At 33.1% G+C, this 17,601-nt stretch overlaps 1 protein-coding gene across 1 annotated transcript; it reads right to left on the bottom strand.

The window, feature by feature from the left end:
* Positions 1–229: 229 nt before the first annotated feature.
* On the bottom strand, positions 230–6,622 carry LOC18045738 (pleiotropic drug resistance protein 2). Its single transcript, XM_024186402.1, has 20 exons — positions 6,231–6,622; positions 6,010–6,130; positions 5,839–5,927; positions 5,669–5,753; positions 5,286–5,576; positions 5,098–5,188; positions 4,105–5,005; positions 3,850–4,010; positions 3,658–3,761; positions 3,402–3,570; positions 3,267–3,268; positions 2,967–3,137; positions 2,535–2,867; positions 2,113–2,403; positions 1,916–1,999; positions 1,705–1,838; positions 1,374–1,601; positions 1,076–1,247; positions 713–967; positions 230–499 (listed from the first exon to the last, which is right to left on the bottom strand). The coding sequence occupies exons 1-20, from the start codon at positions 6,620–6,622 to the stop codon at positions 230–232; spliced, it is 4,344 nt and encodes a 1,447-aa protein (XP_024042170.1).
* Positions 6,623–17,601: the final 10,979 nt, after the last annotated feature.

The raw sequence follows: 17,601 nt of genomic DNA, 5'->3' as shown, positions 1-17,601 counted from the left end.
TCATAAGAGAAGGGAGCAGAGAGCAACAGCGTCAACAATCAAAGATAAATTACGTTCGTGATAAAAGTGTAATCAAAGAACAATGAATTATGTACGGTATAGGACTGAGTACACAAGCACTGAAGATACACAAAATCTATTAATATATGTGACAAAGCCGCGCAAAGTTTTCTTTTTCCTTTCAGCCGTTCATCCACAATCTTGTAAGCAAAAACTTTCAAGATTTTTCTCATCTTCTTTGGAAGTTGAGGAACTTGATTCCATAGACGAAAACAAAGAAGAACAGTACAACAAAACCGATATGGGCAGCAGCAACAGCTCCAAGGAAGTCATAATCATATCCGTAGTGCTTGTAAAGGTACTCTTTTACTGTAATCCCGCTTTCTCCAGCTACTTCAACTTCAGAAACCTTGTCGCCTATCTGAGATGTCACAAGACCGTAGATTGTCCAAGCCACTGGTGATGCCCAGTAGTACCATCTCCACCATATTGGAATTTGCTGTAAAATGTAAAATAGTACAATTCAACCTTCTTTCGGAAACAAGAACATGTTAAGAGAATGCATAGTTTCATAAGTACCAAAAACAGTTTACAAGAAAATATTGATTTCAAATATAAGGTGATCTTAGTAGAATGACAATCATATGATAGTGGGAATTTCCCAGCTTATATGCATTCACAGTTTTTTATCTCTTTGCTTAAGGATACTTACCGTTCTGGGAACCATGAATCCGGAGAACAAGTTCCAGAAGCTAAGGAAGAAAGACATAAGAATGGTAGCGATTTGTTGGTTTGGAGTGAGAGCTACAAGCATCATTCCATAGAGGGTGAAGTACATAAAGCACATCAACATGAAAAAATAGAACCACAAGAACTTGGTAACTTCCCAGTGGAACCCGATCATCGAGTAAAGCAACAGAGAGTACACTATGGTCTGGATTGAAACATAAATTGCCTCTATGGAAACCTGCAAGGCATAAGATAGATCATGTTTATGCTCTCTATTTTTTCTTTTTCGAATTTTTTTCCTTTCAAATCATTTGTTAGTATTGAAGTTGCCTGTTGATTTTGATACCTGAGCGAATGCATAAGTCAAAGATGAGTACATCCCTGCTGCTCTTTCGCGGTAGAAGACTGTTCTTTCGATTGCCACAACAGATGTCACAGAGGAAGCGTTGGAGGCTCCAAGGAAGAGGACAGCAGAATACATAGCTCCAAGCAGATTTATCAGGTCTTGTTCTTTGCTTCTGTTTAAATCATTGGTTGTAATCACCTTAGAATTAATTTACTAAACAAACATACAAACAATGTTCCAGATGGATAATCTATTCAGACTACTCATTGATGGGGAAATAAGATATTTGCGGACTCACGTCTTTTCTCCTTTATCCCAGAAAATCATTCCAAATAGAGCTCCAATAACTGTTGTCAGGAAGAATCGAATGGCATTGTATTTCGGATTCCTCCAGTAGGACCAGTGCTGTTTCCAGAAGCAAGTCTTGCATTGAGTAATGAAGTCTTGAGAGTATTTGGTAGTGAAGTAAAGGTCCTTAGATCCTGGTGCTGGACTGCTTAGCTCTTTGATGAGTTGTTGATTCCTCCTGGAGAAAAAGAAAGAAGCAAATTAGAAGAAAAGGCCAGGATGATGAAAGAACAATTTCTGGGTTAGAAGGAAATGCACAAAGGATCAGTTTTTGAATTTACCTATACAGGTCAGAGTCGGCATAAATTGCAGCAAAATCTACATTAAGTTGAGTTTCAACAGCATTAGAACTGACTTCTAGCACCCATGTAGCAGGATTGTAACCATCTCTGATTTTCGGAACCCCGGGAACAGCCTGCCAGACATTTTATATGTCACTTGTGGCCACGACTTTGAGCAGTAATATGACGTTTTCATGCAAATAACACTTACTTCAAAGTACTCTACGAGTTTGTGAGATTGGCGACCAAGGGGTCCAGCATAAATAACTTGTCCTCCTCTTTTCATCAAAAACAGCTATAGGCAAAGTGAAATTGTATCAATAAGAAGCAAAGTCGGTGCATGTCAACAAGACAGAAAGGGAGAAAAAAACAACAACAGTTACCGAGGTTATTGAGAGTTTTGTGTACCTCATCAAACGCTTCAAAAATATCTATGCTGGGTTGGTGAATTGTACAGACAACTGTCCTTCCTGTATCTACTGTATTTCTTACAGTTCGCATTACAATGGCAGCAGCTCGAGCATCAAGGCCTGAGGTTGGTTCATCCATGAAAATGATGGATGGATTTGCAACCAATTCTACGGCTATAGTGAGTCTCTTTCGCTGCTCAGTAGACAGACCGTCAACCCCTGGAAGGCCAACCAGAGAATTCCTCAATGCCTTCATCTCGACCAACTCCATGACTTCCTCAACAAACATCTGTAGAAAAAAATTATCCAAGAACTGCTATTAATAAAATGTGACAAGATCATAGGTGTGAAACAGGGATGGCCATATCGTGGACTAGTAGATTGATATAAAAATGCAAAGATTAAAATTGTGTAACACGCCTTTCGCGTTTCAGTATTGACATCCTTTGGTAGACGCAGCCAGGCGGAGTACAGCAAGGACTCATATATTGTAACATTCGGAGAATGAATATCATTCTGTTCACAGTAACCGCTGATGCGAGCAAAAGTTTCTTGCTTCTTTGGGTAACCAGAAATGCTGATACTTCCTTCGATGTAACCCCCAGTTTTTCTGCCTGCTAGAACATCCATCAAAGTGGTCTTCCCAGCACCACTTACCCCAACCAATGCTGTTAGAACACCAGGCCTAAAAGCACCACTAACATCTTGCAACAGTTGGAGCCGATTTTCTTCAATTCCTTGGCTCTTCATTTCCTGAAGAAATTTCATCATTCAGTGGTCTTAAATCTCCCTTACTATAAAATGACACGTATAGTACTTAAAAGAGGATAGACATTGGAGAAAGGGAATTACAGCAGGCATGTCGACAAAGTAATTGACATGATCAAATGCAAGTGACAATGGTTGAAAGGGCAACACCATTCCTTTTCTAGTAGATGTGGCACCAATTATTGAGTTGTCTGGAGTGTTCATGACTGCCATATCAATGCCTGCATTCATTTGGATAGAATATGTGAAACCTGGCTCATATAGAATCTCTGACATGCTTTAGAAAGATCTAAGTTGTAAGATCATGAACCTTCAAACAAAGGAGCAGTGGATGGGGGACTCATGTCTGCTGCCCTCATGTTTTGTTGGGCATGAGAATTTGACTGCTTCTTACTCTTGCCTCCGTCATTGTGTTCCATCATAACAGATTTAGTCTCTTTGAAAGCTGCATTTTAGTTTCAAAATTACTATATACTAGCAATGGGGATTACTGTAAAGACTGTAAGAAATAACACTTACGATCAAGGTAAGTTAGTGCTGCTATAAAGCAGAGATTGAAGAACAGAGAAAATCCAAGCAGTGCTACAATGCATATCCAAAACATGTGGTCTTCTGTGTACATGCCTCTGGCTTTCAGAAGAGCCTTGCCAACAGTTGGTTCATCGACAAGAAAACGTGCGGGATTGGGCTGCAACAACGAACAAACAAGGCATTTATGAACATGTGTGCATTACAACAAATTAATTGCTTGCAGAATCCTAAGTGATGATCTTACTGCACTCCATCTTTCATCAAGAAATTCATTGAGGACAATGGCATTCTGACCATACGACATAGGAGAAACGTAGTAACCCCATATCATCCATGGTTTGATGTCATCTGCGAAAGGAGGGGAAACTGCTTATTTAGATACTTCAACAAAAGAAGCACTGTACTAGCTAGCATAAGGAAATGAACTACTACTAACCTTTGGCAACAATAAATCCACCAAGTACAAAAACCAACAGCAATGTAAAGGTTCCGAGTGTGTTTGCCACAACTTGTGTTCTACTTACTGCTGCAATGAATCGGAACAGAGATAGACCCATCTGATGCACACTGAAGAAGGCCAATAGCTGGCGGAAAAATCTGTAAGCAGTTTTAAGATGTACTTAAGTTACACGTGCTGCAAAACTTACACGAACATTACTATTAATCAGGAAGTATGGAAGCAAGTACAGACCTGGTGGCACTAGGAGCAAACCCAATTGTGTAGTATGTAAGGAGAATCCATATCGATGATTCCATCAAGGAGAGTGGAATCCTGAGAACCCAAATTGGCAAGGCAAATGCCCAAGCTGGGAAGAACAGGAAATCCCTTTGCTTGTAAAATGCGGGAAGCCTTACTATTGTCAATGCAAGCTCTGCCATTCCATTGAACATAACATTCACAAGACTGAAGAACAATGCACCATAAAATTTCCCTCCATCTATTAATTGACCGTACGTCATCTGTGTTCTTAAATAGACTGTAAAGGCAATGATTGACATGATGGTGATCTGAAATGTCTTGAATACATACACAAAAGAATTGCGCTTCATCAATAGCCACTCTCTAGCAAAGCATGTCTTGAAGAGTTCCCAATTTGAGATGCCATACCTTTTTTTCACCAAACCAGCAGGATGAGTTTTAGATTTATCGTAAGGCACTCTGAGTTCATCAGTCAGTTTTTGACCAACGTGGAATGTCTTGAAGTGTTCAACAAATTCAGGCACTGAGACATATCTGTAAGGCTCATTCTTTTTGCACCAATACTGCTGTTGATCCTTTCTGGAAGTTACCTCTTGCAAGAAATCAGCAGCCCCTTTCCTTTCCGGGCATCTAAAGCCTACGCTCTCAAAGAAATCAAGCACATACTCTCTTGGACCTTGATACACAATCTCTCCCTCTGAAAGTAAGATAATGTCATCGAAAAGATCATAAGTTTCGGGGGCAGGCTGCAGAAGAGAGATTATCATTGTCACATCCGTAATGTGAACCATCTGCCTCATAAACCTCACAATCTGAAAAGTGGTGGAGCTGTCTAGACCAGTTGATATTTCATCCATGAAAAGAGCTTTGGCAGGTCCAACCAACATTTCTCCTGCATTTAGCAAAATCCAAAGACTTGAGGTCACTAAAAACTGAAAATTTATGGTTAAATTTATCAACTAAAGCTTGATGTAACATACACACCTGTAGTAACGCGCTTCTTTTGTCCACCGGATATGCCTCTTCTCATCTCATTACCCACCATAATATCAGCACAGATATCCAATCCAAGAATCTGTCGCAATATGTTTAATTTCATCAAGCATTGAAACTTTGGGGCAATTCCTTAAAATGTTAGATTACAGTTGGAAATGGAAGTGATGGATACAAACCTTGAGCACGTAATCAGTACCAAGACTGGTCTTTAGGCCTGACATTGCTGTGGCTTTCATGAATGCATCAATCTCAGGATCTGGTTTGATGCCTGCATCCTTTTCTCTCCTTGACAACTCCGCCAAGAGCTCGAATCGAGTCCCAACTCCCAAGCAACGTCCAGAGAAATCCAGGGTTTCCCTCACTGTCATCTCACCATGATGAAGATCATGCTGACTGATATAAGCACATGTTCTTTGAGGAACAAACTCCGTCAATTCGTGGCCACAGTATGTGACTCTGCCTGATACCTACTCATCGAAGTCAAATACATGACAAGCTGATCAACATAAAAGCAATATTAATCAATAATAACTAAACAATCATAGCAAAAACAACACACCCTTAAACTCTTGTCACTCTTTCCAGAAAGAGCCTGAAGCAATGTAGTTTTTCCAGATCCTGGAGGTCCCAGAAGCAGTGTCATCCTGGAAAACAAGCGAGTACTTAACATGTTTATATTCTTGCGAATCCAACAATACTACTGATTCTATGAAAACCTCCTAGATTTACCTTGATGGTTTGACAATTCCACTCACGTCATGGAGTATCTCCAATTTCCGTTTCTTTGATGGGAAAAGTCTCAAAAATCCAAGCACTCCCTATTGATTAATCATTTATCAGTATTAGCTCAAGTTTAATGTGTCAGGTTTTAACTCGAATGCAGACAAAACTAACATATACCTCTATGGCATTCAAGGAAGTATTCAGCAGAGTTGGAAGTGCCCTGGTTCCAACATATGCGTCTCCTTCAATCGACAAATTCTCAAACCGCACTTCAATTTTAGGAATTTCAATCCCCACCCTTTGTAGTAAATTACCAAAACAAAATTTTCACATAACTTACTTAAAATTAACAAACAAAACAAAACATACACAAAGAGATTCTAGTCTCATGATCTTACCTATCGGTTCTTTCTCTAAGCCTCAAAAGAAACTTCTCATTATCCTCTTCAACAACTTTAAGTATGCTTTCCAACAGATTCTTCTTATCTTGCATACCAAGTTCACTAACATCAACTTCTTCATAACCAATTCTTCCATTTTCCAAAACGTGCTTCAACATAGTCTTTCTCACCCGATCATAAGTTGGCAGCCTCTCTATAGCTGCCCATTTCAGCTCTTCTTCATCCTCCTCTCTTCCACTTTTCGCAAACACGTCCCCCGGATTGTTCCATGCCTCCCGGAGACTAGCGGAGGCCCAACCTTTTTTACTTGCCGACGAAAAACTCCCCTTCCGGCTCATTGACCTCCCATTAATGCTCAGTGTCCTAGCCAGATCATCTGTAGCCATCATATATCTATATGTGCTATGTAGATATTTTTACAAACACTTACAAGCAAACAAGTATAACATTAATATATGAAAGAATAATACATTAATTTCAACGAATGTTTTGAGAGACTAAATTACTTGCATGCAAATGGGATTTGTGAACATTGTGTTTATGTAGGAGAAAGATCCATGGTGATGACAGAAAAGGGTATTAAAGAGTTTTCTTAATTTGCATGGAATGATCCAAAATTTTGTCTAGAATATATAATGTAGTGTTGTGACTTTTGAGTCATGCAATGCAAAATTTTATAATTTATAAATTCTTTTAATCGCAGTCTTCGAGGAATCCAGGACGGCCTATTAGGACAACGAGATTAATTTCTACCAAATTATAATATATCCGTCGTTTTGAACATTTCCTTGTGAATGTAACGCCAAAAGTTTATAATAAATTAAAATTATTTGCATTCCTGCATGCGCCAAAATTTTGCCCTAGATTCCATATCTTGCCAAGCATATGAGCTGGTTAATTTCTTACATAACTTCCTTTAGCTACATGTATACAAATTTTTGTAACAATTAGATGAGCAAAGACTTCAAGACAAGTTTAAGGTATTGTAAACTTATGAATTTAGTTGGTAAAAATGCTTTTAAGTTCTCTAACATAAGTTTCAATATTATTGTTAATAAAAATATTATTCAACTCATATTTTGCTCTCTTTTTTTCAATAATTTCTATTATTTTTCTAACTTGGGGTTTCAGGTACACATATAAAAATGGGGTCCAGCTATGAGACCACCCTAGTAATGATATTTAAGTGCTTTTTATATCATATTTAATTTTTTGATTAATTCTTATTTTTAATTTTCCCTGCTACATCAGTTAAGTTTAATTAGATAGACTAAAATTAGTTTAATTTTCGAACTCAGAAAATTTCAATCTTGTTTGTGAGTGTTATTGCTCAGAGATTCTTTTATCGTCGTCAAAACTTTTAAAAATTTTGTATTATGTATACATAATTTTTATTTCAAAACAATAGAGAATGTTGATCCTGTATATGAAACTTAAAAAAGTAGAAATGACAAATCCGATCCAACAATAATTTCCCTTTCGTTTTTAATTGATTTAAGATAATAACGATCAGCCGGCCTCACAAATGTACCCGATGAGAAGAAATTAAGATTCATCAACTAAAGAAAAATCCTTAAGTATGTTGGATCGGTGAAGCCAAGGTTATTTGAAAGGAATAGTCATTTGAAGACAAAAGAATAAATTCCAAACATTTTGTTCAACCAGTTGTTTCATTAATCCAATGACCTCGTACAACCCATTAATAAATTGAATAGTTCAAGATTTGGCCTTAATGCTTTTGATTTAACTTTCTCTCTGTTCCGACAAGAAGTAATTGACTTGGTCCGATAAGAAATCCTTAGAATATGTTCTTTGATATTTAATATAGAAAAAGTGTCGATATATCTCTCCGAATATTAATAAAATTTTATAGAACTTCACGGTAGGGATAAAGATCTTGCTTCTAGTAGACAAAAATTTCCCCACTATAGATGTTTGGGAGAAAAAAAAAAGTGTTTTGCAAGCATTTTTAAAAGAATAATAGGATGCACTTGCAAAATTTTAATCTCAATTAATGTGGTGGATGTTTCGGAGAAAATGTCACGTCAAATGAGTTCCGTTTTAGAACTACGAATATTAATTAGAGACAATCTTAAACTTTGGAGCTATTTTTTAGTATGAGTTTAGCATAAAATTTTTTATATGATATCAGAGCTAAATTTATGTGCATGACAAGTATTAGTTAAAAAGATCAACTTACATGTTATGAGGGTGTTCCAGACATTGAGGAAAAAAACTAATATTGACTTACAATAATTCCTATAAAAATAATATAAAGTTGAAATAATCATCAACTCTTGAGCTAGTTAGATCAATTAACTTCATGTCAAAAGCCACCCAAATCGTACAGACTTTGATACTATATAATACACAAGAAATATGGTGAATTTATTCAAATTTGGCATGATTTTATAACTGAGTCTCGAATTAATTACTTGAAGCGAGCTAAAATCTTGGATTGGAGTTACCATGACAGCTTCTACAGCAAATCTACTTAATAAAGATCTTACTCTTAAATTTAAAATCTCTAAATTTTAATGCTAATTATACTACAAAAGAAAGAGGATTTATGTGGCGCCTTATGTCACTGAAAATACGGGTGTTGACAAATGTCACTTCCTTTGTGAACGCAAATTGGATAAGTGGCCAACTTTGTGACGGCTAAAAGGCCGATACCAATGACCTTAACTATATCGCACATCAACAGTCAAAAATTCAGTTTATATTTTATAAATAGTAAAAGGTTTCGAAGTGAAAAATAAAGAAGATTGATATTTGATATCGTATAAGTCATTTTATGTTTTAGAAGTCATATTATATTTAAACTCTTCCTTTTAGATTTCCAAAACCCTACGACTGAGATCGCCATTGTAGTGGCTTGCCGATATGATCGGCGAAAAATTGCCAAAATTTAGCTTTTTTCTTGTCAATTTCAGATAAGCTTCTTCACCGTTTTAGTTTTTGATTTCATCTATTACTCAATCACACCATCTATCTCCATTCTAATTTTTGATTTCCTTATTATTTTAGTCTTGTATTGAGTCATACGAATCTATTGACTTTTAATAAGCATGTAAAGAGCTTAATCAATGTTTAACAGTTCAATTTACTATATACAATGATTTTAACTTTCATTTTAATGTTTAACAGTTAGTTGTTTAAATTTATTTTAATTTTACTGTCTGGGCTCCACCTGTAATCCAACGCTGCATCACATGCAGGGGTATTTAAATTTTATAAACCGTTGGATTTCTTTTGAGACCATCCGACGGTTAGACATTTTGTCATTAAATCTTGCAAGCGAGACTAGGGATGGTAAAATTCAGGTCCGGGTCCGGCCTTCCCGGTTCCGCACCCAAATGCTATTTTCTTCTTCCGGACTCGGGTTTTAACCCGATTTTTTTACCCGGGTCCGGGTCCGGATTCAACCCGGAAAAATCCGGATTTCCAGATTCCGGGTTTGGAACCCGGATGGGCACCATTTTTAGGCTTGTTTCAAAATGTAAAAACAGAGGTAAGGCACTGGTGTTGAACTTGCAATTTTTTTCCATCACTGATTGCTTCAATGTGAAATTATGAATAATATTTAAATCAAACAGAAGAAATTGATTAAAGAATATAACAAAACAATGAAGCAAAAGTGCAAAACAAGACCCAAATTTTGTGATTGTCAGCTTATCATCATCAAACAAAAGCTAAACTAATAGCAAAATAGAACACAAATGGCGACAAGGAATGAAAATCCAATAAATTTGTACAGTTGGTCATTGCTTCGTCTACGTCCATGAATCCCAATTCGTCACTTCGTGTGCGTGATATTCTGCCGCCAGCCGTGACCGTGAATGAGTTTAGGAGCTACTGAGAATTCAAGCCTTTGATGATGATTGATAACGATTTGATGATAAAGATGACGATTTGATGATGATGATTTAAATTGGTGAGTTTGGGAGATGAAAAGGAGAAGAAATGGTGGTGGCTGTGAATTAATGAATTTTTGGGAGATGAAAAAGAGATGAAATGGTGGCGGCCATGTTGAGTTAAAAGCCAAAAGTGCAAACTAGGGTTTTGTTCTTTTTCCATAGATTTTTTTAATATTTATATTAAATATAAACATATCCGGGTCCGGGTTCTGGATATACGGGTTCAACTGAACCCGAAACCAGACCAGGATACGTTTGGGTTTTAAAAAATTAATACCGGACCCGTATATTATTTAAATACAGTATGGGTTGAACCCGGCCCGGATCATCCGGGTCCGGGTTATTTTGCCATCCCTAAGCGAGACCGGCGGTGAACAATTGGTGGATGGCAAATATCAACGGTAATTATCAATTAGCTACTTGTACTTTATATAAAGTTAAAATATAGCTATTGATATTAGATATTTATCAACAACCCCCTCAATTTAACATGAATAATGTTCAATTGGAAACGTTATTTTTTCTTAAATTAAGAAACTTTAAGGTTACTCGTCAAATTATATTAATATTAATTTTGTATACAAATATAAAGTATCATCATATGGAATATTTATTTGATATTTTGAGTAATATGCATACAACTTATTATGCAAATTATCGCATACAAATTAAAGTAATGTTAAAAATTATATCAAGTAGCCTTGATTGTTTATTACATAATAAATATTACAGCTATGGAATTGTGATTAATGTTATAAGAACACTGAACATTATTGGAGCTAATTGTTTTAACTAGATTTTGGTATGAAGGAAAAAGAAACTAATTGTTATTGTTCAAAACTTCATGAAAGAGGATGCAGAAAGAATCCTATGCATTCTTCTTCCAAGGGTTCCTCAATCGAATCAGCTAATATGGCATTTTGACAAGAATGGCAACTATTCAGTCAAGAGTGGATATCAGATAGCTTTAAAGTTGAAGTTTCTAGAGGCCGCCAGCAGCTCAAACAAGTCAAAGACACATTGGGGAGTTATTTGGTCAAGGGAGATCTAAGAAAAAATTAAGGTGTTTATGTGGAAAGCGGCAAAAAACTTGTTGCCAACAGCTTATAATCTCTGGAAAAAAAAAAGGTTATAAATGAGCCTCTATGCCATAGGTGTCAGAAGGAGAAGGAAGATATCTTCCATACTTTATTGAGATGCAGATATGCAAGAAAAGTTTGGAAATTGACTTATTTCTACCAAGATATCAAGCTTCTGGCCAAGCAAGATATGCTCAGTGCACTCCAAGAGCTGGCAACAAGTAAGAGGGGAAAAGATGTAGAGCTGATAATTGTAGTATGCTGTTCTATTTGGTTTTCTTGGAATCTTCTCATCTTTGAAGGCAAGAATGAAGATTCTCATTTATCAGCTGCGAGAGCTATAGTAGTTGTGGAATCCTACCAAAGAGTTAAGTCTCCAGCCAATCAAACAATCTTAAAGCATCAAACCAACATCCAGCAAGTATGGCTCCCCCCCCCCCACCCCAAATGGGTGGTACAAAGTGAATGTTGATGCTGCAATTAGAACCAGACAGCAGGGCTGGGAATGGTGATCAGAGAGTTCAGGAGCAAAGTGGTAGCTGCAGCAGTTCAGAAAGTGCCATATAAAGGGACTGTAGCTTTCATGGAAGCAGAAGCAGTAAACTTAGGCATCCAAGTAGCCCAAAATGCCAAGTTCTTGCCAATGATCATTGACTCCGATTCAAAAGAAGTTGTTGATCTTTCACAAAACAAAAAGGGGACTAATTCGGAGATTTTCTGGACAATAACCAGCATTCGAGTTAGTCTAAGGAGCTTAGACAGTTCCATAATTCATTTTGTTCCAAGACATTGTAATTCTACTGCTCATGCGTTAGCGCAGAAAGCTTTTGATTTTGATTCCCTTTCTGTATGGCTGGGCACTTTTCCAGCCGAAGTGAGATTGTTACTTTCTGATTTTCTTTAATTGAAAGCTATACTTTCGCATAAAAAAAAAAAAAACAAGTATTATGTATGAATACTATCAAGAGTAATATTACACTTTACATATTTTGTATCATAAATGACAAGTCACTTATTGATAGAGGCTATAAAATTAGCACATAAATAATAAATAACAAAGTCAGCTAACACTTGCACATGATAATTAATAATGCGTGACACATAATTAATGATACAAATGGTGAATTTGAACTAGGTGAGTTTTATTATTATGTTCTTAATAATTATCTTTGCTCACAAATATAATCAGTTAAGCTAAACTTAATTATGGTATGTATTATCAATTATGGCCATCGCTCTTTTAGATATTTTTTTAGCTATTAGATATATTCTCTAATCTCCCATTTCAAATGAAGGAGAGTCCACTTTAATAAATTTAAGACTTTTGAAGCTTCCTAATTTTGTGCTATTTGAGAGAAGTATAGTCGTATAAATCTATTTTCATTTATATGCCTTTAGTTTATTATAATCTTCGCAACTGCTAAGTTACATTAACTGTATTAATTGTAACTAACAGTTGATCCAAAATTAGTTTTCTATTAACCTTTTAGTTGCTTAACAAGCAACAATTGAGTCATTAAACAATTAATTTTAAGTTGACGTAAGTTATAGATAATGTAACTTAACAAGACCCCTATAATCTTATGTGGCAAGAAATATGTTTAATATATTTTTATTTTTTCATTCAACTAAATTTTAATTTTAATAAATTTATAAAAGTCCTATTATTAAGTTAATTATACTAAAATAATTTTAAAGAATTAGGTTTCATTTAGGCAGGTTAAAAAAAGTGCATAAATAAAAACTCATTTAGCAAATTTTATTTTAAACTTATTCCAAACGATGCCGTTAAGGGATAATAGGAATAATAAAATTGGTGGTGAAAATCACACTCTTATCCACATCTCACCAAAATGGATGTGGTTTGAAAATTAGCGGTTTGGGATCTTGTGATTGCTTCTTCTGATTTTCTATTTTATTATTTGACTTTTAAGCCAAATTTGGTGCAATTCATGATCGTATGAGTAATGTCCTTATTTTTTTAGTTACAAGATTTTTCAAGATCCTTAATCTTTCTTACTAGATCTCAAAGGACTTGGGATTGAATAATTTGGTGTACCGCAACAAAGTTAATGTTTAGTGCAAATAGAGAACACTTATAAAATAAGTCACATAGAGCCCAAATATATTTTCTTTTTCTTTTTCAAATTTTCTTTAGCTATTAAGATAATTTTTACTTTATGTCATGAAAATATATATATATATATTTGGAAATTCAAAAATTATGTAAAAAGAAAATGTTACTCATTGTTAATTAAAAAAATAATATTTTCAACTAATTATATGCATGCGTGTATGTATGTCAAAGAAATGTTTTTTACTATAAGTAACTAAGGGCTAGTTTGAAATTACTTTTGAGAGATTCAAAAGTGATTTTGAAAAGTTAAAAGTTAATTTTAATAGTTGGTAAATTTTTTTAAAAATCACTTTTACCTCATTTAATATGGCACTAATACGTGCAAGATGATTTGCATTCCCTGCACATGCACAGGTACATACACAAATCTTTATTTTACTAATTGGTCTTTTCATTTAATTATTTCCTTCATTTCTCCCTTTGAGCGTTTTTAAGTGATGAATATTTATGATGTTTATCATGCAAATTCGTTTACTTAATAACCTTTTTGAAAATTGGTGTCAGTAAATCTTAATTCTTAAGATTATACTCAGGTCATATGTTTCCTAAATTTCCTGATTCTTTTATTCGTATATAATTTTAGCTACTCCACATATAATTTTAGTGGCAGTTGGTAATTTATTGTCATGATATGATCTCAATTTCTTTTCTGGACCATTCGGTGTTCTACAAGTCAGCGGATAAATTATCTTGTTATTTCCTACCATGTTGTTTCCTCATGAAATATTTAGAATATGGATGTGATAACAATTGCAATTCAGCTGCCAAGGCCGCCAATTTTACTTTTTTTCTCTCAACTTTTGTTCTTGAGGAGTTTATCCTTGACTTTATCTGAGATGAAAGTACTGGTTCAACTCTCTAATTGATAAAGTTATTCGATTAATTATGCATTGATAGAGTTAAGTGATTAATTAGATTTTATTGTTGATTTGAATGTGATTTAAGTTGCTATTCTTTATTTTTTATAGCATAATTATGGAATTTATACAAGAATAAATGTGATAACACTTTTATGAAAAAAATTATTAACTTTGTTGAAGGGTATGGTTATTATGCATTTTCAGGATTTATACTAGGATTCTTGTTATTCAAAAAATGTTGGTAATTAATTTTACCTATTTAAATGATAAATCAGCATAATTATGATGTCAAAAGTTTGATCAAATCTGCTAATATTAGTATTAATATCATTATTATGATAGTAACAATAATGAAAAAGTATAATTGATTATATCATACATAAAGTGATAAAGATCAAAAGTTAAGTATAAACAAAATTAAGATCAAGAAATCTGATCAAGTGGTTAAAAAAAGACGTTTTAAAATTATAATTGAAACAAGAAAAAGCTAAGAATGATGAAAAAAAATGAAGAATAAAGGAGGCTGAGGGGAGATAATTTCGTGGGTGTTAGAAGGAAATAATAGATCAATAAATTAATCATATCAATAAATATTGTTACCATAGTGTTATATATATTATCTTAATACCATTTTAGTTGAAATAAGCTTTATAAATGATTCTTGCTAAGTCGTGAAAAATTGAAGAATTTATTTTGTAAATTGAACTCTATATACATATTTTTTAGAAGACATGCATACTTAAAAAAAGAATAATGCTCATTGTAAACAAAAAGAAAAAAATGTTGTTAACTAATTATATATTTTAAATGATAAATGAGCATAAATATGTACAAAGTCAATACTTAAGTATAGATGATCAAATCTCCTAAAGTAATGAACATAGATATCAAATTAAGAAGAAAAAAAGGTTATTTCAGCACTAGTTCTTAAGTTTTGTAACTCATATAAATAAATTGTGCAATGAAAATGCTATTAATATTTTAGTAGTCTACTAATAGTTCAAAAGCAGTATAGGCATATACATTCTTATTACATTTAACTATAAATCTCAAGCGTATGATGATGATGATGATGATGATGATATTTGTAGTAATAGTACAAATAAAATATTAGGCTTGTTTTGATTAAAAAATAAATAAATATAATGATAATACTAATAATAACATGAATTTTTGGTTAAAGTGATAAGAAATTAATGAAACTATTTTGAAAAGAAAATAGAGTGGAAAAAATTTTATATGAATTCAAAAGAAAAAAAAAACTTAAAGTAAATGATAAATTCAATAAAAGGAATAAGTATAGATGTAAAAATAAACTTAAAATATCTACCTAAATGTTGGAATCCAATAAAAGGAGTAGGAATTTAGAATAAACAAATGATTAAAACTAGAAGAGTCAGAGAGTCAACTAAAAAAGTTGGAATGGCTTGATAAGAATTTGATAAATTGCATATAGATCTATCAACTTGGAACATCTATGCAAAATGTTGAAACTTAATGAAAATAATAGGAATTTGTATAAAAGAAATGGTGATAAAATTCAAGATCATATCTCTTGAAATAATGAACTTCGATATCGAATAAATAAAGATATTTTAGTTCTGGTTTTAATTTTTGTAGCTTATAAAAATTGGTTGTGATAGCTTAATAATATAAAATTAGTTCAAAAACAGACTTTATTGTTGATTTTTAAAAATTATATTGTAAGTTGATATTTGTAAAGATAAGAGGGGGTTCACACATAATTTACTTCAATGTCATAATCGTTTACTGTAATAAAATGAGACTCGGAACAGTTACCTAGAAATTTGGCATGCATTGAATACAATTGAAATATAAAACAAAAAAATGGTGGAAATAAGCGTTGAAAAACTTAACCTAAAAGTTGAGACGATTTATCAATGATTTAATAAATTTTATTGGGAAGTAGAAATTTAAAAAATAAACTTGAAACTAAATATTGGAATTCAATAAAAAAAAAGTATAGGCATATAGAACCAAAAAATGGTGGAAAAAAAGTGGGAGAGTCAATCTAAAAGTTGAACTACTAAACTATAATTTGATAAATTTCAATGCAAATTGAGATCTAAAAAATAAACTTGAAAATTCTACCCAAAAAAAAAATTGGAATTCATAAAAAAAAAAGATACAATATAAAACCAAAAAATAGTGGAAAAACAGTTGATGAACTTAACCTAAAAATTGTAAAGGACTTAGTAAGAATTTGATAAATTCCAATGGTAAGTAAGAATCTAAAAAATGAACTTAAAATTTCTACCCAAAATATTGAAATTCAATAAAAATAGTAGGAATATAAAACAAAAAAGTGGTGAAAACAAAAATCTCACCCAAAATTGGGAACAACTTATGAAGAATTTTAGTAATTCCAACTGGAAGTAGGGATACAAAAAGTAAACTTGAAACTTCCACCTAAACTATTAAAATTCAATAAAAAAAAGTATTAAAACAAAACCAAAAAGTGGTGGAAATAAGAGTTAAAGAACTTAACCTAAAAGTAGGAACAACTTACCAAGAATTTAATAAATTTCAACAGGAAATAGGGATCTAAAAAATTAACTTGAAACATCCACTCAAAATATTAGAATTCAATAAAAAGAGTAGAAATAAATAACCAAAAAGTGGTGGGAATAAGAGTTGAAAAGTTTAACCTAAAAGTTAGAATAACTTATTAAGAATTTGATAAATTTTAATGAGAAGTAGGGATCTAAACAATAAACCTAAAATATTCACCTAAAATGTTAGAATTCAATAAAAAGAAAAGGAATATAGAACCCAAAAATGATGAGAAGAAGAGTTGATGAACTTAACCTAGAAATTGGAATAACTTACTAATAATTTGATAAATACTAACGGAAAGTAGAGATCTAAAAAAGAACATGAAACTTCCACCAAAAATGTTAGAATTTTATTTTTAAAAAATAAGAATGTAGAATTTATAAGTAGTGGGAATAAGAGTTGATGATCTGAAACCAAAAGTTGGAAAAACTTATAAAGAATTTGGTAAATTCAAATTCGAAGTAGGGATCTAAAACTTGAACTAGAACATCTATCTAAAATATTGAAACTCAATGAAAATAGTAGGGTTGTAAGACAAAAGTTATGGGAAAATGAGTAGGAATAATTTACTAAAAATTAGATGAAGTCTAATGAAATGTAAGAATATAAAAAGTAAACTTGAAATATCAACTTAAAAAGTTGGAATTTAATGAAAGGAGTGGAAATATAAAACAAAAGACTGGTAAAAAAATGAGTTGAAACAACTTACGAAAATTTAGATAAATCACAATGAAAAATAGGAATTTGAAAAATAAACTTGAGACATGTAATATAAATATTGGAATATAACAAAAA

The sequence above is a fragment of the Citrus clementina genome, unplaced genomic scaffold (assembly GCF_000493195.1).
Source record: "Citrus clementina cultivar Clemenules unplaced genomic scaffold, Citrus_clementina_v1.0 scaffold_4, whole genome shotgun sequence".
In the NCBI taxonomy this organism is placed as follows: domain Eukaryota; kingdom Viridiplantae; phylum Streptophyta; class Magnoliopsida; order Sapindales; family Rutaceae; genus Citrus; species Citrus x clementina.
Note: the sequence above shows the minus strand (reverse complement) of the source record. Positions and strands in the feature narration are given on the sequence as shown.